Source organism: Grus americana, chromosome 6, assembly GCF_028858705.1.
Source record: "Grus americana isolate bGruAme1 chromosome 6, bGruAme1.mat, whole genome shotgun sequence".
Taxonomy (NCBI): domain Eukaryota; kingdom Metazoa; phylum Chordata; class Aves; order Gruiformes; family Gruidae; genus Grus; species Grus americana.
In genome coordinates this window covers 41,568,343-41,588,097 of record NC_072857.1, presented here as the reverse complement: position 1 = coordinate 41,588,097, position 19,755 = coordinate 41,568,343, and the positions used below count along the sequence as shown (strand labels likewise).

The 19,755-nt window shown below is 42.9% G+C and overlaps 3 protein-coding genes and 2 long non-coding RNA genes across 11 annotated transcripts in view; 2 read left to right on the top strand and 3 right to left on the bottom strand.

The window, feature by feature from the left end:
• Positions 1 to 5,038, bottom strand: part of USP40 (ubiquitin specific peptidase 40) — a 38,955-nt gene extending 33,917 nt beyond the window's left edge. For 3 of the 6 annotated variants that reach the window (XR_008577661.1, XM_054830129.1, XM_054830130.1), the window contains exons 1-4: positions 4,899 to 5,025; positions 1,906 to 2,122; positions 1,298 to 1,365; positions 160 to 273 (exon numbers count right to left, since the gene is read on the bottom strand). Coding sequence is in view for 5 of the 6 variants with exons in the window: in XM_054830129.1 (XP_054686104.1) it covers positions 160 to 273; positions 1,298 to 1,365; positions 1,906 to 2,104 (381 nt within the window). In the remaining variant the exon portion in view is untranslated. Of the gene's footprint in view, positions 1 to 159; positions 274 to 1,297; positions 1,366 to 1,905; positions 2,123 to 4,692; positions 4,825 to 4,898 lie in introns of those variants that run through there. The other 3 variants (XM_054830127.1, XM_054830125.1, XM_054830126.1) reach the window with 3 other exon arrangements.
• Positions 5,039 to 6,425: 1,387 nt separating this feature from the next.
• Positions 6,426 to 19,755, top strand: part of LOC129207955 (UDP-glucuronosyltransferase 1A8-like) — a 27,851-nt gene continuing 14,521 nt past the window's right edge. The window contains exon 1 of the mRNA XM_054829840.1: positions 6,426 to 7,899. Within this exon, the coding sequence (XP_054685815.1) occupies positions 7,054 to 7,899 (846 nt within the window). The 5' untranslated portion in view covers positions 6,426 to 7,053. The remainder of the gene's footprint in view (positions 7,900 to 19,755) is intronic.
• Positions 13,812 to 19,755, top strand: part of LOC129207954 (UDP-glucuronosyltransferase 1A1-like) — a 30,339-nt gene continuing 24,395 nt past the window's right edge. The window contains exon 1 of one of the 2 annotated variants that reach the window (XM_054829833.1): positions 13,812 to 14,730. In XM_054829833.1, coding sequence (XP_054685808.1) covers positions 13,861 to 14,730 — 870 coding nt within the window. In that variant the 5' untranslated portion in view covers positions 13,812 to 13,860. Of the gene's footprint in view, positions 14,731 to 17,117; positions 17,966 to 19,755 lie in introns of those variants that run through there. The other variant, XM_054829839.1, reaches the window with a different exon arrangement.
• LOC129207958 (uncharacterized) lies at positions 14,149 to 17,481 on the bottom strand. Its single transcript, XR_008577630.1, has 2 exons — positions 17,346 to 17,481; positions 14,149 to 17,248 (listed from the first exon to the last, which is right to left on the bottom strand). It is a non-coding gene; the product is annotated as an uncharacterized LOC129207958 (long non-coding RNA).
• The window catches only part of LOC129207956 (uncharacterized), a 6,996-nt gene continuing 5,045 nt past the window's right edge, over positions 17,805 to 19,755 (bottom strand). Inside the window, exon 3 of the long non-coding RNA XR_008577628.1 lies at positions 17,805 to 17,937. This is a non-coding gene — a long non-coding RNA (uncharacterized LOC129207956). The remainder of the gene's footprint in view (positions 17,938 to 19,755) is intronic.

The window sequence follows — 19,755 nt, the reverse complement described above, 5'->3', positions numbered from 1 at the left end:
ATGTACTTCACATGGAGATACAATAGCTGACGCAAATTCAATGCTATCTCCACAGCTTGAGGTATTTTAAGATACTTCTTAAGTGTCAGACTTCAAAAAAAAAAAAAAACCTTCAGGAAAAAGTTTATCAGTGACGATGTCACTGACAGGGATTTGTACCTCGTGGCTGTTCCACCCGAAGCTCTCCGTAAGGTCTGTTGTGGATGCAGCTTGCTGGTCCAAGAGCAGAAGCTGAGCAAATAACCGTTGAAGTTGTAACGGAATTATTCGAACCTAGAAATAAAAAAAACCCCAAATATACCCAAAAGATCAGAAAGAATCTTCAAACCAATCATTTAAATAAAAAGAAAAATAATTTAGTATAAAACTTGTAATAAACCACCACCGCCTATGGCTTTTGTAACATAGGTTACTGAATTCACACCAAAACATCAGTCAGACTTGATCTCCAAAAATCTACAGTGCCTCACCTCACTCACGCAAATATAGTCACGGAACATACGTTTCGTGATACGGCAAACCTGTACGCATTAAAATTAAGCCATCACCATAGTAGAAAAGAACAACTTTCTCTGGTTTTTTTTGTAATACTAAGCTCTAAGAATTCAGCTACAAGAGATCACAACATGCAGATCCAATACGTGCTGCTCCTTGCTCAGTAAAGGGTTTGGTGGTGGGGTGGAACGAGATAGGAAGGAGAATGGTTAATGTCTACAAGTTCAATCAGCGACCTATATTTATCTTTGACTTACAAAGAAAAACATTTTCCAAGCAACCTGTTGCGTCACTTTAACCTGAGAACTGAAGAATGAAATTCTGTAGTCAACTTTAGTAAGTATTTTTTAAATTAAAATTAAATTCCAGTCTCAGACCATCCTGTGCATGGGTGGGCTGTTAAACCTTCAGACAGCTCAGTATAGTCATCTGGGCTGCAGACATTGACCTTTTTTTTTTCTGCTGGCAAATAAGTAATAGCACTGTAGCTTTGATTACAGAAGAGAAAAAAAATAAAAAAGGACTGTACAGAATTTAGGATTGTTCCTGCTTCCCTTAAAGACAAACTGATCTCTGTTATCAATTTCAGCAGAAACAGCATCAATATTTTACTTTTGAAGTAAAGGCTTATGGCACTGAAAACTTACATCTGGGTACAAAATCAAGTATCGGCCAACCCAACTGTCTTTCAGCATCAAAGTTAAGCTTTCATTCATTCTCACGAAAGGCTTCATGCAAATTCAAACAATATTCTTCTGAATCAACATTCAGCAGCAACTAATGACAAGAATATTTTAAATACCTTTGCGTCTGGTTTACTGCTATCATCCAGAGTCCCAAGTTCTTCAGGTCCTAGAGAGAACAGTGCCTCTGTAATCATAAAGAAAAATGTCTGATTAAAAAAAAGATGATGTCTCCTCTTTAAAGATTTATTGTATTTTAACTGCTAAGCATTACGACGCTATTCTTTCTGGCAAATTAAGATCTTAAACAAAATTTCTGAACATCATTCTCCTTACAACTGGCTCAAGCTATAACCAAGAAGCAGAAGTAAGCATTAAGGTGTTTAGATGGCAAAATATCCTTTTTTTTTTTTTTTTTTTTAGGAATTGTAGTGGTTGCATTAAAAAGTGAATGACACTTTATGGATAACAATTACCTCTCTTATTTACACAAACTGTAGACTGTCTACCTGTAAGAAAATGTAATGTTTACAATACTCACATTTAGCACAGAAGTGACGATACTAATTCCACAGACCAATAGCTCTGAGTATTCTGTAATAACTTATTTGAAGTGAACTGTTCCTGAAAACGATCTGTGTTTGTGGCATTTCTTAAATAACTAGAATGCAAGTCACTGTAAAATATCAATTCCAACATTACCTGAAGAAGATTTTTAACACATTACCTCTAAATTCGGGTGTGAAAAGCAGAGTCTGCAGAAGGGAATTGAGGTAGCAGGTCCCACCTTGGTTTTTGATACCACTTAGTCTGGTGAAATCCCTGGGAGCTGGAGGCTCAGAATCTCTGGGCTTTGATTTCTTCCCTTTTCCACAATGATTGTTTGAAATAAAGGAAAAATCCTCTTCAAATAAGTCGCCAAACATTGTGAAGGCAAAACAGTCCTTTAAAAAAAAAAATATAAAATAATCTATTTAATATGAAAAATGTAACTGAATCCACCCACTTCTAATCCTCCAAGACGAACCTTTCAGCCCTGACTGAAGAATTTGTTTATAATTGTTTTCATCTTATTCCGTGTATTCTAAAAATTAATGTCAGATCCATATAAAAGTGTGCACTAATACAACAAAAAAAAAAGGGAATTAAAAGCATTTACGTTAGCACAGGTCTGAACAGGCTTTTAACTAGAATCAAATACATCACATTTGAATTTTTCACAAGCAAAAACATGTATAGCAAAATAAACAGGTCCTTCTAAACACTTATAATTAACTAGTGCTCAAGTTGCCTGGTTTCCTGCAGGAAAGGTATGTAAGGCCTCTCAAACTCATCAAAATCCCTGGACTGTCTCTCAATAAATCCATGCACACAAGTAAACTGTCTCTGTATCGGCCAGATGGGAAGAGTGTAATAAACTGTCCAAACTACAGTGATATTTTATGAAAATATTATCTCTGCTTCCAGATGTTTGAGAGCCAGAAACTCAATGGCAACAAAGCGATTCTTCTTTGGGGAATTTTTTTCAGTCCTTTTTGGAAGCCTTGTGACCTTTTAGCACGTACCAGGACTCCTAAAGTTAGCTCCCTTTCGTCTTGTACTTGCCACCCTATAATTTCATTTGGTGTGCTGTAGCTCTTGTATTAGCAGCGAGTAATTAATGAGTTACACTGAAGCAGTGAATAATCATTCCCCTATCTACATTCGACTTGCAATTTTACAGATGATCACGTTTCACTCAAACATCTCTTCCAGACAAAAGCTTCCTCTAAGACACATTTACTCCTACAACTGAACTTGTCCCCTATCTTCAATTTTCCTTATCTATCTCCTCCCAACCCCTGAAACTTCTTCTTTCCCTGTTTCTGAGATCAGAGGACTACATCTGCCTACAATGTTCAAGATGTGTGCAAACCAGAGAATATATATGTATGTATTATTTCTCTATTTATAAATACTAATGCTCTGGTTTGTTCTCTTTTTGGACAACTGCTGAGCACTAAACTGCTTTAAGCGGTGTTTATTATTATCCCAAGGTCTCACTCCTGTACGCTCTCTTCAAACCCCAGCACTACATACACACTTTACATAAATATGTGTATATATTTACACACATAACTGTAAGGTAGTGATTGTCTCTGCCTCATGCTGCATCTCTCTGCGCTCACCTACAGGTAATATTACCTGCTATTGTATCACTCAGCCACCCGCGAGCATGAAGACTTTAAAGCTGCACTGACGGCACTTGTCTTTACTGCAGTAGATCAGTGATTTCACAAAAAAAATTAATCACCTCAGCATTCACTGCTTTTTTCCTGATAAATTATGATGTGCACCATACACAGGCCCTAGCAAAGATGCAAAGAAACTCCCCCTCACTCCCCTCTGTGACAGCTGATCTCCCATTTCCTATCTTTTAGCTGATTATTTAATCAACCAACAACTTTCTTCTCCCGTGTTCGCTTAATTTCTTTAACAGCCTTCAGCGCCAAACCTTACTGAACGCCTTTTGAAAAATCCAAATGTAACCAGCAGATCTTCAGGCATCTCCTAAAACTCATTTTAGTCCTTCCCACAATAAAGCAGTTTTTAGGCAAAAGGCTACGCTCAGAGCAGCTGACTATGAAGCAGCGCGGCAGCGTGCACTCTGCTTTTTCTGGAATGCTTCTTCAGCACTTCATGCAATACATATCCCCTTATAAACCGCCAAAAATAAAACTACATGGCTGGAGATCCTTCTTAATGAACCCAGACAGAAAAGAGATCATTTTGATCTCTTTGCATGAGGTTTTACTCCTCTGAATGTAGCTCTTATACACGGATCACCTAAAAAAACCCCAAAACCCATAAAGGTCCCACCTCCCATTCTCCAAGACGTAACTGCCAGGTTCAGCACTCTTTCCAGACTGTCTCACCGCCTTCATTTCTTTTTCAGTCAGGCCTGCTGCACTTTAACCATCGAAAGATTAGGACCCTTCCTATTTTCCTCATCTGAACACACAACAGCTTGCTTCTAATAAGTTTGCTCCCCACGAAAAGACACATATCTAGGAGACGGCCATCACCTTACTGACAGTCTGCTTGCTGCACCCACCCACCACTCCAGGAAAGCACTTCAGCAGGACACTGCCAAATCCTCCCTCGCTCCTTATTTCAGGAACCTCAAAGCACTGCTGCTAGCACCTTCCTTCCCTTAAAAAAAAAAAAAAAACCAACAAAAAAACCCACCAAACCCCAAAACACATAAAATAATCTAGATTAGAGTAAATCTCTGGATGCCTCTGTTCCAACCCTCTCAGTACGCAGAGCCAACTTAGATCACATTGCTTAGCAGGGCCTTACCCTGCCGAAGCCGGAGCATCTCCACAAAGGGGATCCCCCACCCCCTCTTAGCCCCTGCCCTGTATTTCTTCTCAGGTGGGAACCTCCCGCGTCGTAACTTGGCTCCGGCACCTCCCAGCGCACCCCCACCAAGAATCAGGCCGTCCCGACGGCGGTACGGCCCCCGCCTCACCTTCCCTTCTTCAGGTTCCTCTCCCCCGCGCCTCTCCCCACCTCCCGCAGAGGCCGGGCCCAGTCTTCACACCTCACCGCCCAGAGCCAGCACCCGGAACGGCACCTACCGACACGGCCCCGCGGCTGCCGCCATCTTTGTTGTGGCGCCGCGCAAAGCACGCTGGGACTAAAAAAAACCTCCCGCGGTCCCGGGACTTCACGTACCTGGCCAAGCCCCGGAGAAAGAACGGCAGAACGGCGGGGCGCCTTCTCGCTCCACCCGCTCCCCCGAGCGAGGAGCGGGAAAGAACCGCCGGTGCCAACCGAAGATCGGCCGGCAACGCGGTCCCGGTGCGGGCGCAAAGCCTGCTGGGAGTCGTAGTGCGGCGCCAAGGAGCCGCAGTGCCCGCTGGGAGGGCCCGCCTCCCCGCAAGGCATTCTGGGAGCTGTAGTTCTCTGCCAGGGGAGGCGGGCAGCACGGCTCCGCCATCACCTAAACTGCTCCCAACACCGAAGCCTTCTGAAAAACATAGCCGGGGATAGAGCTCAGCGCACCCGCCTTGTAGCGCAAGGGCTTCTGGTGCAAGGAAAAGGCCTCAGGGAGACTGGGGCTGCTTCTCCGGCCACCCCTCCTGGTCCGGTTCCCTCCTAGGCGTCGCACAGCCCCATCTGTACAGGGCTGTACCGGCACCGGGACTGCAAGTACAGATGAGCCGGGCCAGTGACCAGAGGAGAGCAGCTCCCTCTTCAAAACACGCAGCCGTTCACTGCTGCCTTCCTCACGCTGCCACCAAGCCCAGGCTGACCCAGCCAGCACCGCACTTGCTGACAGCCTTGACTCCCACTAAAGCCCGCTGCCATCACGCTCATCGTGCCGGCAGGGCCACAGGCAGCAGTCGTGCTGACACAACACCCCTCCTTCCCGCTACGGCCGTCCAGCACAGCCCCTCTCTCTCTCGGGGTTCTCCATTCCTCCCCTGGCGCTCCCCAGCTACGCGGCTTCTTACCCAAATTCAGAGCTCCCACTCTCTTCCTGCATGCATGACCACGCGTGAGAGGTAAGCAACTCTAACCTCGCACTCCCTTGAACCCAGCAAAGTTTAACTCATCAAAAAAAGCCCTGCCAGATAACCAAGCCGACTGAGGGAGTTGTTGCCAAACTCTCAAAACGTGTCTGAGGTACTGATTAACTTCACCCGTCCTGGGCTTGCCTTTGCACCCACTCTGTTCATGTTAAGGGTGCTGCAAGGTTTGGGTGGCAAATTTGTCCTGCTGCAGAAGGGAGGGGAGGGCAGGAGGTTTCCCTACCAGCTCTCTGCTTACCCCTCTTCAAGAAAATAATGGGGTACCATTGCAAAACATGTAAATTAACCTTTGCGTGAGCAAATGCTGTTTTGCTAAACTGGTCATCTTCCCACCAATCATTTTTAAGTGCTTTTTATATAAATCTGGAAATAACATGGTTTAGTTATTATTCATCATTTTTCCTTTCAGTTTATAATAACATGAGAGATTCTGAGACTATTTTTTACACTTTTACCTCAGAGCTTCTCCCCCTTACTCTGAAGCTCAAATATTTTGTTTTCTGAAAAGTTATCCTGAAAGAAAACTGCTGTCTGCCACTTTTCCAGTAATTTCTCTACACAAGAAAAAAAAGTTACAGACATTGGTAAAATGGAAAAAGAAATTAAAAGACTAATAAGAAAACATGAAGAAAGCAATACACAATTAATTTAATTGCATTGACCACGGTACAGAACGGAGAGAAAAGAAGTTGTGTGCCCGAGGGACAGAGGCTACATAGCTCAATCTCTGCCTCAGCTGCCAGGTCACCCTCTCTTGGTGTCTCTTGGTGTCATTGTAGACTCTGGAGATACCTGCTGGCTCAGAAGAGTTGGTTCATCTGCCCTTTCCCCTTGTCCTGAGGGTCTCCTGTCGTCTCCTCAGAAAAATTATCTGAGCATCCATGTCTCCAACCACAATGAACTTTGTTGAGGCTGTTTTCAGTTGTTACTGTGGTGTTGGAGTTGTTTGCACCAGGCTTGCCTTCCTCAGTCCTGGCCAAGGTGTAAGACAGAGCACATCAATGATCAAGAGAGAAGTCCTAAGGAATCTGGCTAGCATGTTGAGGAGCTGGTTCTCTGTTGAACACTGAGGACCTCGGATGACTCAGCACAGGAAAAGGCCATGACATTTGGCTTTACAAGTAATGAAAGAAAAAAACCCAAACAACCCACAACCCAAAGCAGTGAATCATTAACTAGACAGTTATGACAAAGCAGCACAACTCAACAGATAAACCCATCAGCTTCCTTCAAAAGCATCTTCAAGCTACCAAAGGAGACGACTCTTTCACAGTCCGTACTGTGACTGCAGGAAGATGGCTTTGAGGCTTTGCTGTGCCTGGATTTTTGTCCTCCTCCTTCCTGGCCTCTCAGATGGAGGGAAACTCCTGGTGGTGCCCATGGATGGAAGCCACTGGCTTAGCATGCGGGAAGTGGTTGAAAAGCTCACCGAGAGAGGACACGAAGTGGTGGTACTTATACCCGAAGTAAGCTGGCAGATGAAGACAACAGAGGCATACACCGTGAAAACATACCCGGTGTCTTACACATTAGAAGAGCTGCAGAATGCCTTTCACGAGTACGTTGCCGCTCACCTGAAGGACCTGCCTTTCCCGCTGAACACTCTTGCACTGTACAACAGCTCAGTGCATGTTTTCCATACATTCTTCCGTCAGTGCAAGAACCTGTTCAGCAGCAAGGAGACCCTGCAGTACTTGAATCAAAGCAACTTTGACGCTGTCCTAACAGACCCCATTTTTATGTGCGGAGCAACAGTCGCTAATTATTTTTCTCTTCCCTTTCTGTTCTTCATGAGAGGATTTCCTTGCAACTTACACTACGAAGCGCCGCAGTGCCCAAGCCCTCTGTCCTACACCCCGAGACTATTTACCTTCAACTCAGACCACATGACTTTTTTCCAGAGAGTAGAAAATGCTCTGGTTGCCCTCCTGGAGCTTGTGTACTGTAATGGTTTCTATGCAGACGCAATAAAGTTTTCCTCCGAAGTTCTTCAGAGAGACGTATCCCTGCTAGACCTCGTGAACTCCGCTTCCGTTTGGCTTCTGAGATTTGATTTTGTGTTTGAATACGTCAGACCAGTGATGCCCAACATGGTCTTTATTGGAGGCATAAACTGTGGTCAGAAGAAACCACTGTCTAAGGTATGTTCTTTTTCCTCCAAATTATATATTTTCCAATGAAATGTGATTATGTCATTTCTGAAAATTTAGTGCTATTGTTTGCTTTTTTTATTTCTGGTAATGATTTACTACAACTAGGTTTTCACAGTTGTTTTCCATAAGCTGAAATCAAATTACCTTGATGGAGGCAGATGATTTATTTGAATTAATGAGGATTTTCTAACAAGTCCAACAACAACAACAACAGCACTTTATCTGCCAGCTACAAATTACCATCCTCAGTGACTGTATCTTATTTACCCACCAGATGCAGTTTTGATTTAATTTTCCTGGAGCCCAACATATATTTCTTTCACCTGACCAGAAACTCAAAGATCATACTCTGACAGTTGTCTTTTAACTCTAGGCTCAAAGTCAGTTAATTTGTTTTGGTTGTGTTTTTATGACATACGGTTTCCAAACTGGCCATCTATGTTAAGTTATTTCTGTTTGCAGATCATGGTGAAACATAAATGTCATGCTGAAATGGGAAGAATTAATCTAAAATAGTGTATTTGGTGAAAGACGCTTCTATGCAAAATTCAGATGTTTTCGTACCTATTTCTTGACATTTGCTTTTACCAGAGTTGTTCTGCAGGTTTTTTAAAGCTAATCTAGAAATTGAAATCTATTTTGACAGTTACCATATCATCTCTAAAACAATTAATAGCACTGGACATTTCTTTCCAGGCACAAAGCAGGACACAAATCTCTTTCCTATGAAGTTACTCCCTCGCTTCTGAATTGTGCTCACATAATATCACTGCAGAATTGCAGTACAATATCTTTGAGCTGAAGGATTGTTTGGTTTTTCTTTTTTTCAGATTTATTTTATACTCTTTGACAGGCTTATGCAGAGTCCACTGAACTTAAGAATAAGGCAAATAAAGAATAATATTATAAATTGGAATAATACTGTAAACAAGGCGTTCTCTCACATTAGGCTCCAGAGAGCTGCACTTAATACATTGAGATTTAAGATGCAAATCCTTGCTGGTTTTATGACATAAGTCTTTACATCTGTATCCTGACAGTCTCAAGCTGCAAGTAGTTTGTAGCTTGCTACAAGGGTAGAGCCATCCTGCCCTCATTTTAGTCTTGGCATCTCCCATCTTCACACTGACATTTGGGGGAAATCACACATTCCAAACCTTGAAAAACCTTTTGTATCTTCAGTCTGCCTTTTCTAGCTACATTTTCAACAGAGAGCACAGGAATTTCTCCTATTTCACTTTGAACAATACCCAGCAGCAAGGCAATAATGTAGTGGAGTGGAAACAAACATGAAGTGATTCATATGGGAGGAAAAAAAAAAAACACCTCCCTGTCCATATACAGTAGTAAACCCTGGGTTGATCATTACTGTTCAGAAATAAAATTGTATGATAAGAACAGGTAGTTTTGCAAAACCCGGTAGCCCATTGCTCAACAGACAAGAAAACAAAAAGTTAGGATGACTAAGCAGAGGTCCTGTGCCAACTTACCCTCTAATGACTCCAGAAGGACCTGAAGGCTGGCACAGTAAGCAGTCCCTCATTAGGGGAGCATTGCAAACGAACTTGGACTTCGAGCCCTGAGACACTTTGATGAACATCTCCTCTTTAGCCAAAGTTAATGCAAAGTTGCTTTTTGTTGGGCAGCTCATAAAAACAAAGTTTGTATGATTTGATCAAAGTAAAGATCAGAAATGTAAGCTACAGCAACCTTTCAAAGTTTTTTCCAAACTCATTATTTAATCAAGTGGTTAACTTAAAACATTAAAATTCAAGTAGGTAGTTAAGTAAGGGAGAAGTATAACTGAATAAAGACCTTGTGATTTGTCCCTCCAGCACAAGGATTAAGAAAACAGGTCCTGTTCTGAAACCCTCCTGCCAGAGCCAGCAGCATCTGGGAAGCTCTGATAAGGAGACATTTCTAACTGGTCCTTTGAAATGTGCAATTAAAGTGGAATTCAAAGACTTTGGCAAGAAGCCAGAGCATACAGTAAGCAGCGCTAAAGCACGCACACATCCCTGGCACACAGACACACACTTCTCAAAAAGCCCGCACAACCCAAACGTTACTTTGTGTAACTTCAGAAAGGATCCTGTCATGTCTGCAGGTACTGTCCATTCGCTAACATGGGTAGCTAAGATCAGTATACAGCTATAGGGGAACTCTTCATTTTCAGCACTGAAGCAGTAGTCATCAGTGTTTGTTAACCAGGTTGCTTTTTTTGTGCGATATTCAGGGTGTTGATGAACCTACTGACAGTTCAGAGCAGCCCGATATCATGTCAGCACCTGGTTATTATGCTTTTGTAAAGAATATTGAGCGCCTTTAAAGCCAACTATCCCGTTCATCTGCCTTATATTGCAAGGGTAAGATACACAACATCAGGAAAGTAAAAGCAGCACTGATTTTGAAAAAGGAAGTTTAATCGTCATGCATTGTACATCTTCAGTGCACGGTATGTATCAACCTAAACAGCTGCTCTAACCACACAGTTCATCTCGGTCCTCTTCGGTCTGCTCTTGTCCGCATCCCTGTGCCTCCTATATTTTGAAAAAGAGATATTGAAGGAAGCTGTAAAACAGTTCTTTCGACAAAAATTCCCTCATATCAAATGGAACTACTGCCTTAGTTTCCCTTTCTGTGGGAAGTTTGTCTTCTGGTTAAATTTCAACACCTTCTGTAATGTGAGTCTAAAGGTACAGTATTTGACAGAGGTCTATGCACGAAAATCTAGAAAGGCTATAAGAGCATGAAATGCACAAATATCAAACACATTGCCCTACAACAGTTAGGAAATGTTCCAATTAGAGTTACCTGGGCAGCCTTAAGTGTCACCTGTCTTTCTGTTAGAATATAGCCATTAATTTCAGGATCACATACAATCACTTCCGTATAATTTCTATTCATTGTTGAGGAAAGAGCTGCCCTAGAAGTGATCCGTATTTTGCAGTTTGCTTACCTGCCTGCTGCTTCCTGCTACTGCAAAGACTTAGAGTAAGGTTACTTTCCAACTTGCAGTCAATTATGTCATCAGTTTCACAGGTTGTTTTTCCTCTGAAGTCAGCTAGCCAAACTACACACTGTCTTACCCTGTGCAAGCAAATGCCAGTATGACTCCACAGCTATGTAAAATGTAAGGGGGGGAATCAGGCAGGTTCACATCAGCAGCTACCAACCTGCATCCTTTTGTCTGACACTGTGTAGCATAAAAAAAAAAAAAAAAAAGAGTAGGTTCAATTACACAAGGATTCCTCCATGTATAAGCCTGTTCCATCATCCCAAAACCTGGTAAATCAAATTACATCATTACTCATGCATTTGAGCAGCCTGTTCCTGCTTGCAAGACCCAGAGCATAAGGGGGTGAACAATCTCATCTAACAAGAGGAAAACAAATCCAGTTGAGGAAACCAACACTTCCAGGCTGCATCAACAAACATTTGGGTTTAGTTCTAGTTTTAGTGCTGCTCATACAAGTAGCTGCTGAGGTACCCATTTGCTACCCTCTTCCCTTAGTGCCACTCACTGTTTGCTGCTCAGATTAGAAGAAATCCACACGTCACAACCAGTCCAACTCAGAGATAAGCAGTTTCAGAGAGTTTTAGTACCTTTTCCAGCTGAAGCATTCATAGGGTGAGGGGTAAGCACACTCACACCCAAACCCCTCAACATAGTTATGGCTGAAGGTCCAAGCAGTCTCAACTCCTCACAGCAACACACCTCACCAGCAAAAAGAAACAGCCTGGAGTAACCCACGCCAGCCTTATGGTGAGAGATACTCCTGGAAGGAAAAGTAACCCGCTGTCTTGAGTCACCCAAGCTTCAGCTTTGTTGAACATGAAATGTCTGCCCTTCAGTATCCAGCGGGGATGCCTTTCCTCCCAGATGCCAGGAACTAGCATGTAGTACTCACTCTTTGAAACCTCTGCTCCTCAAACCATTCTGTGGTTCTCCACTGCACATAAAATAGGAGTGGTAACGAGCACCACACCCTTCAAACCCAAAAGGGGTCCAGGTGCCCTTTGCTACTGGATAATGAACAACAAGCACATGTAAACCTTACCCTGTTATTTTGAAAAATGAGCCAGCCTGTTAATTTTCTGAATAATAATTACCCCGCTTAGATCTGACCTCAGCTGATTCTGTGCTATCCTTTCTTTGTCCATCTGTTTTCTGTTTACCTCTAATTTATCTTTTCTTTCTGAATTCTGTCCTTCCTGTTGCTGCTCGACCTTTTCTGCAGTTTTTGCTCTCATGGTCTGGTACAAAAAGTAGGGAGTCTTTTGAGTCCATAAGAAAGTGTAGCCATACTAGCAAGAGACTTGTGCTCGTACAGAGATTGGAAGATGAACTTTGTATTGGCTGTTCTCCATGTCTAAAGGCGGTTCCTCCACGTCAGCGTGACAGTTTGGAGGTACACAGAGTGGTGCTAGCATGCTTTGGGGGTCTACTGAGACAAACCCCATTACCTAAGGCTGTAAGGGTTTGTTTCTCCATACTGAAGATGCTGGAAATCCCACGGCCGCTTATAAAAGGAAGGAACAGGAAAAACTTTGTGCTGCTGATAGTTTTAGACCAGCTCTTTTCTTCACAAGGACCTCTTCCGTAGCATCAGCCAAAAGCCTTTGGTCTGCCATTGTTTTAACTTGCATAAAGAGCAAACATGCCTCCAGCAAAGCCCTGAGGGCCTTGGTTCACTGCAGTTTTCCAGACCATAGCAGCAAATGCCAGCAAACAAGGGGTCACACTACCCTAGTAGAGCTTTCTTTGGAAACCCAAGCTGGGGTATTACCACCTAGTTTTTTTATAGCAGCCCAGCAATCAGTTCCTCCCTCAGCAAACATGAACTCTAGGGACAGCTTGTGCCTCCCTGTGAGTGGATTCGAACCTCCAGGTCCAACTACCAAATTCCTGGCTAATTTAATTAAGAGTGGATCTTTCTTCTCATCAAAGTTGGGCTGCTGCTCAAAAGGGAATGTGGAAAGGAAAGTTTGCAGCTCTGTCAGGGCTTGTAGCTGAAGACGTCGGGGAGACACCTGTATGTGGTTGCTTACATTACCGCCTGTATCTGTGAAAGTAGGAGAGCTCAGAAGCCTAGTTTGCTTGTTGGGGTTTTCTCTGTGTGTGTTATCAGTGGAATTAGTAAAAAATATCATATCTCCTCCTAAATTTTGTCTTGCTTACAATATATAAAAAGGGTTTTCAGGACAGTCACCAAAGACCAAGGCTCCTTCTTTGTGTCCCAAAAGGTCTACCCCAGCCTCCTTTCCCTTCACTTGCCCTGAACCTATCATTTAGTTCTTTTTTTTTTTTTTTTTTTTTTTTTTGGTGTAATACCATGGGGAGAAAAGCCAAACGGGATTGTTGTTCTCCTCAGTTTTGGGATTGCACGGTACAGCCCGGTAGCTGTAAGATATTCATAGGACGTGCAGGTTTGACAGCTTCGAGGATGTGGGAATTTAACATTGACCTTCTACATACTGGTTAGGTGTTCTCAGGCTAGTCCATAAAATAAACGATGTTGCCATTTCCATTCATTCCACTGGGTGTATTTTAAAGGTTGCCTCTTGAAAGCAAAACCAGGCTTATTTTGTCACTGAGTACTTACCAAGTCAATGGTATTTACCACAATTATTGTTACAACATGACATCCCTGGTCTTCTGAGTTTCATGAAGAAAGGAATGTGCTGACATACTCCCGAGCTTAAACATTAACAAAAAGTGCAGAGGGGACATCTTTTTTTCAAGAGCAGTGTGCTCCCCTTCCCTGTTATACAAGCAATTGCAATATTGAAGGATAACCACAACAATATTGGGAAGTTAAATATTTACTTCTGTAGTCAATAAGTTCCCTGCAGAAAAGTTAAAGTTTGCATGGACCTTCATACCTTCATATAAAGGACTGTGTCGGATGCCTCCAGAGTGGAACTCTCCGGTTTACTTCCACCGAAATGGCTCTTCCGTTTGAGTGTTCTTACCAGCGTACTTGGATATTTCTTCTTCTGATGTCATCTTTAATCTTTGCTGAAGGTGGAAAGATCCTGGTGATACCTCAGGATGGAAGTCACTGGCTCAGCATGCGCCCAGTGGTGGGGAAACTCCAGCAAAATGGACATGAAGTTGTTGTGGTTGTACCGTCAACAAGTTTGTATATGAAGCCAAAGGAGCCTCAGAATTATACAGTGAAAGTATATCCAATACCTTACGCAGAGGACTATTTAGCTGTTGTGCTCAAGTCATTTGTTAATGCTCATTTTATTGAACAATCTGTTTTGAATATTATTATTACAATGTATAGAAGCACATTAGAAATTTCCAAGTACTTTTTCAGCAACTGTAAGAGCCTTTTGCACAACAAAGACATGATACAGTATTTGAGAGAGAGCAAATTTGATGTGGTTTTCACGGATCCAATTCTGATGTGCGGACCGATAATTGCTGAGTATCTTTCAATTCCTTCTGTCTACTTTTTGCGAGGATTTCCTTGTGGCATGGATTCTGAAGCTACCCAGTGTCCAAACCCTCCTTCCTATGTCCCCAGACTCTTCCTAAATAATTCAGATAGCATGACGTTTACTCAACGCGTGAAGAACATGCTGGTTCGTATGCTGGAGTTCATTTACTGTAAGCCTATATTCGCCCAATTTGAAGAACTTGCATACGATTTTTTGCAAAAGAAAGTGACAGCTACAGACCTCCTAAGCCATGGATCTGTTTGGCTAATGAGATACGATTTTGTGTTTGAGTTCCCGAGACCAGTGATGCCAAACATGTTTTTTATTGGAGGGATAAACTGTGATCAGAAGAAAAAACTGTCTCAGGTATAAAATTTTGTTTTGTTTTTATTGAAAAGAACATAAATGTTTAAAGCATCCTAACTGACAACACCTTGGTATTTAAAGATAGCTAATGAGAAATCCTGCATGATGCAGAAATGTCATTTCCTAGTATGCAACCTTCTTTCAGAGGTTATTTAATTAGGTTTTAAGCTCTTCTGGGCATGGATGTCTTCTGTAAAATCCCATTTAGGTTTTTGGGTACCAACCAGGTCTCTGAATCAAATACAGCATATTCTATAGCAGATCGAAAGCGGGAAAAGTATATTCAAGTATCACAAATTCTGAGTACCCCTGAAACAGAGTAGTGTAGAAGAAACCCCTAATATCCTGCCCTTTTGTCCAGATAAGTATGGTTAGTGTTTGTGTTGGAAGTGGCAGAGCAAATCCTCTTACCAGAACAGTCTCTAGTGCCACTCAGTTCACTCTAGCTGGTTATATATGTTTGAATGAAGGAAAAGGAGCAGCAGTTGCTTACAAGGGGTCTTTCAAAAGGACATGGAGTCAGGATCGGGAAAGATTTCTGATCAGATATTCGAGACGTGCATGACTGTCTGTCTTCATCTGTCACTCTAGCTTGAAAGCGTCTTCTTCTAGTGTTCATTTGACAGCCTTTTCCAAGGTTCTGAGCAACTGATCTGTTTCTGTGCATCCCCTTCTCCTGAGCTCTGTGAAAGTTGCCATGTTGTAAACTACTGATATGGGGCCAGTGCAGGTGGTGGAGCCGGCTGCTGTTTTTTGAGGGCAGGTTCTCAATAAGGTCAAAGTTTTCCCACCAGGCTTGACAATAAGCATGCAGAAACTGCACGTGAAAGAAATCTCCACCAGTGATATACAGCCCTGCATGCCCAGGAGGAGCAAATACTATCTCAAAGGCACCTGCCCAGCCACCTACTTACAATCTTTTATGGTGAGAGGCTATCACCAACATTTAAAACCCCAAGAGTTTACAACAGAGAAGGATCTGGACCCACAGAGTTCATGAACTGTTTCAGTTATGAACTAAAGTGACATGGGCCAGGAACTCGTGAGTTCATGAATTGGAAACGTGTTGTTGGTTTACGTTATCTGAGGTACAATGGTGAACTGCTGTTTTGCAACTTAGTTTTACGCCCAGTAGGATAAAAGGTTAGATGGAAGTTACATGTAGAGATGGTGAAGGATTTTCTGTTGGCTACTTATCTTCAAAAAAACACGTATTTGCATCAATGAAAAAAGAATTCATTTTTCTCAGTTGTACCAATTGGTTTTGGTTATTAAAAAAAAAAAAAGGGAAACAACAAACCCCTGGTACTTTAACATTGATTTCTCATATTTATAGAATCACAGAATGGTTTGGGTTGGAAGGGACCTTAAAGCCCATCTTGTTCCAACCCCCTGCCATGGGCGGGGACACCCTCCACTAGCCCAGGTTGCCCAAAGCCCCATCCAACCTGGCCTTGAACACTTCCAGGGAGCCAGGGGCAGCCACAGCTTCTCTGGGCAACCTGCGCCAGGGCCTCACCACCCTCATAGAGAAGAATTTCTTCCTCAACTCTCAGTCTCCCTTCCTGCAGCTTCAGGCCATTCCCCCTTGTCCTGTCACTCCCTGCCCTCGTATACCAGTCCCTCTCCAGCTTTCCTGGAGCCCCTTCAGGGACTGGAAGGGGCTCTAAGGTCTCCCTGGAGCCTTCTCTTCTCCAGGCTGAACAACCCCAACTCTCTCAGCCTGTCTTCATCGTTATCTTTACTACAGGTTATGTTTCACTGTACAACTTGCCTCAGCTTCATTAGAAAAAAAAAGGTATTTATAAAAAATACCATGTTACTACACTCTATGGCAAGTCTGACAGCCTTCAGTGGCACAGAGAACTCCAGCACTAGATGGAAAAGAGTAATTTTGGTGTGTTCTTCATAGACCCAGTACTACCATGTGGGGTAATCCCAGCAGTGTTTCTGTCCATCCACTCTGTGGATGCATTTCTTTCATGGATTCCCATGTACCTTAGAGCATATTGTCAGTAAATGTCTGTAAAGGAGGTTTACGGTAAGAAGTGTCATGTGGTCCTACTATGGGGAGAAGGCTGAGACATTGAGCTGTAGTCTCAGCTTGGGCAAGCAAGGTGTGTCATAGGAGACACACTTTTCTCGTGTTAGCATTAGTGCAAACCTGCTTTTGAAGTACAAACCTCATCTCAACCTTTTATAATCATTAATCACCTTCCATGACTCCATTGCGTGCAAACTTGTGAACAACTGAAATGCCAAGCAAGTCAAAAGGGCACAGGTATCATGACAAAGCATTGCCAAGGGGTGTGTTTGCATAAGTGGAGCACAGCTACAAAAGCTTGCGAACCACCCCGGCCTCTCTGGTGCGTGGGTTCCTGTCTGTCCAACTCGCAACATGCTGGTGGCAGTGCTGCTCCTCTTCTTGTGCTGCCTGAGTCCTGCCGCTGCCGGGAAACTGCTGGTGATCCCAATGGAGGGCAGCCACTGGCTCAGCATGAAAGAAGTGCTGGCGGAACTAAGCAAGAGAGGGCATGAAATAGTTGTTATCTCACCAGAGAGCAAAATTATGATAGATTCCTCAGTGACATATGACTTGAAAACGTATTCCGTACCTTTCAAAAAGGAGGAGATGGAAGAACAAATGCGCTCACTTGGTACAAACTGTTTCAGCAAAGAGCCTTTCCTGACCCGATTTTTTAATACCTGGAATAATTTCAGAAAGAGCTCTGCCATGTTTCAAGCTTCCTGCAGTTCCTTACTGTACAACAAAGAGATGATGAAATACATTGAAGAAAGTAAATTTGATGCCATCTTTACAGATCCTCTGACACCCTGTGGACAGATAATTGCTTTGCACTTTTCTATCCCTACTGTTTTCTTCTTGCGGGGCGTCCCGTGTGCTATAGACACTCACGCTGCTCAGAGCCCGGACCCACCATCCTACGTCCCACGAATGTTCTCAGTCAATACAGATCATATGACGTTTCCTCAGAGAGTGAAGAACTTCCTGATCAGCATTTCAGAGTATTTCACCTGCAGTATGGTCTTTTCATCATTTGAAAGCCTGGCCTCAGAATTTCTCCAAAAGCCGATGACAATTACGCAGCTTTTAAGTCACGGATCCGTTTGGCTGAAGAGACTTGACTTTGTCTTTGACTATCCCATGCCATTGATGCCCAATATGATTTTCATTGGAGGCATAAACTGCGGAGAGAAGAAACCATTATCTCAGGTTAGTGACTGGCTGGGAAAAGTATAACAAGGGAAAAGTTCTGGCAGTTGTACACCTGCACGATCTGGGTGAGGTCTAATAGCGTGTTTGATACGGCCATTTCTTATCTAAAGAAATAATTTTGATTAACACTTTATATACAGCAAATCCACATGAAAAACAGAGTGGTATAGCAGACCAGGAGAACAAGATGCGATTCCTTGGGTCTGCCCAACACAGGGATTTTGTTCGGTGAGAGGATCACATGCTACGTGGTGTTTAATTCCAGCTGAAGTCAGGTACACAAACACCACCTTGCCCAGGAATTCATGCAAAAAGGGTAGGTGAATTATAACAGCTCTTCCAAAAATTCTGTGCCCCACATAAGAGGCAGTAGAGTATTTCTTCAAGATCTGCTTATCCAGTCAGAAAAGCAGCTCACTGGGTTATGTGCAATAGCATCATGTGCTCTTTTCTGTAGCAGCAGTCTTGTGTTTGTGTTGCAGGCTAATATTCTGTGCTGAAGATTTTGGGTTTAAAAACAGCTTCCATCACAAAAACTAGACAGCTGAATTCTCAACTGCATTTTTAGGAGACATCCAGTTTGGATAGGGAAATGTTAATGGGTGGATGCTTGGGCATCTGTGGTCTAAAAAGTACTTGATGAAGGCATGCATGTGGTGTACGTTAGCTTGTTGGTGCTCATGATGAACTTGGTGCTGCATGTGATGTATATTCTTGTTTGCTTCTGCTGTAAGAACAGCCTCATGTGAAGCCAGAGATAAAGTGGAAAAAGGAGAGATAGGAGGACACAGCTCTCCTCAGCAGATGATGAATCTGTAGTTAGTGTCATCCAGCCGTTTCAGCAGTAAATCACAGTGTTTCCTAGAAAGGATAAAGTTTTATCCTTTGTGAACGTTTCCTAAAAATAAACAGATTCTCCTCTATTCTTCCCTTGAACTTTTTTCACTTGCCAGCCTTCCCTGAGTCTTAGGGAATGGATTCCTCCTGCCTATCACCACTCTTACTCTTCCCCCAAATCCAGAGGCCTTTGTGAAGCTTCACAAGAAAATAGATTTGCATTTTACAAGCCTGGCACATCTTCCCCAGAGCCAACCTTAACTGCCCTCAGGCTTTGCTTTTCTCCTCCTGATGCTGCCCATTGAAAGTACTGTTTATTTCTGTTGACCTGCTAGTGTTCATATCTTGTTTTTTCATGAAAATGTCTTTCAGATTGCTTGTCAACCCCTCCCACCCACGGCCACTTTTATCAGGGTAGTGTTTTTCCTATCTGTTCTGTCCATCAGAGCTGCTTAATGGCTCCTCAGGGACAAACCCAGGCAGATCCTCTGGGAAGGCAGCATCCTTCTTGGAGGCGAGGCCATATGACAGCTCCAGGTTAAAATCAGACCTTCCTCTGAAGACAAAGCTCACTCTCATCTTGCTCAGGGACTAAAGATCATAGTCCAGCAGCAATATTTATTGCCGAAGGACTGGTTCTTCAGTCCTGATTTCTTCTTGTCTTCCGACTATGCCTCTGCATCACACAGTTACATCTAATGGCAAAATATAATCCTGAAGGTTGATAAGTTTATCACAAGTACTTGTTAACTGCTCAAACATGGTATCTTACTTTTAGTTTTTCATCTGAAGTAATAATGCCACATCTTACCACTTAAAATCAATTCCTGGCCTGAAACATGAGGGCTGTTACTGGCTACTTCTTTCCAGGCTTTCCTGTATTTAATTAGGTACAAGGGGAACTGAGTGGCTTTTCCTTCCTATTGCTCCTTGAAGAAGAAAATGATTGA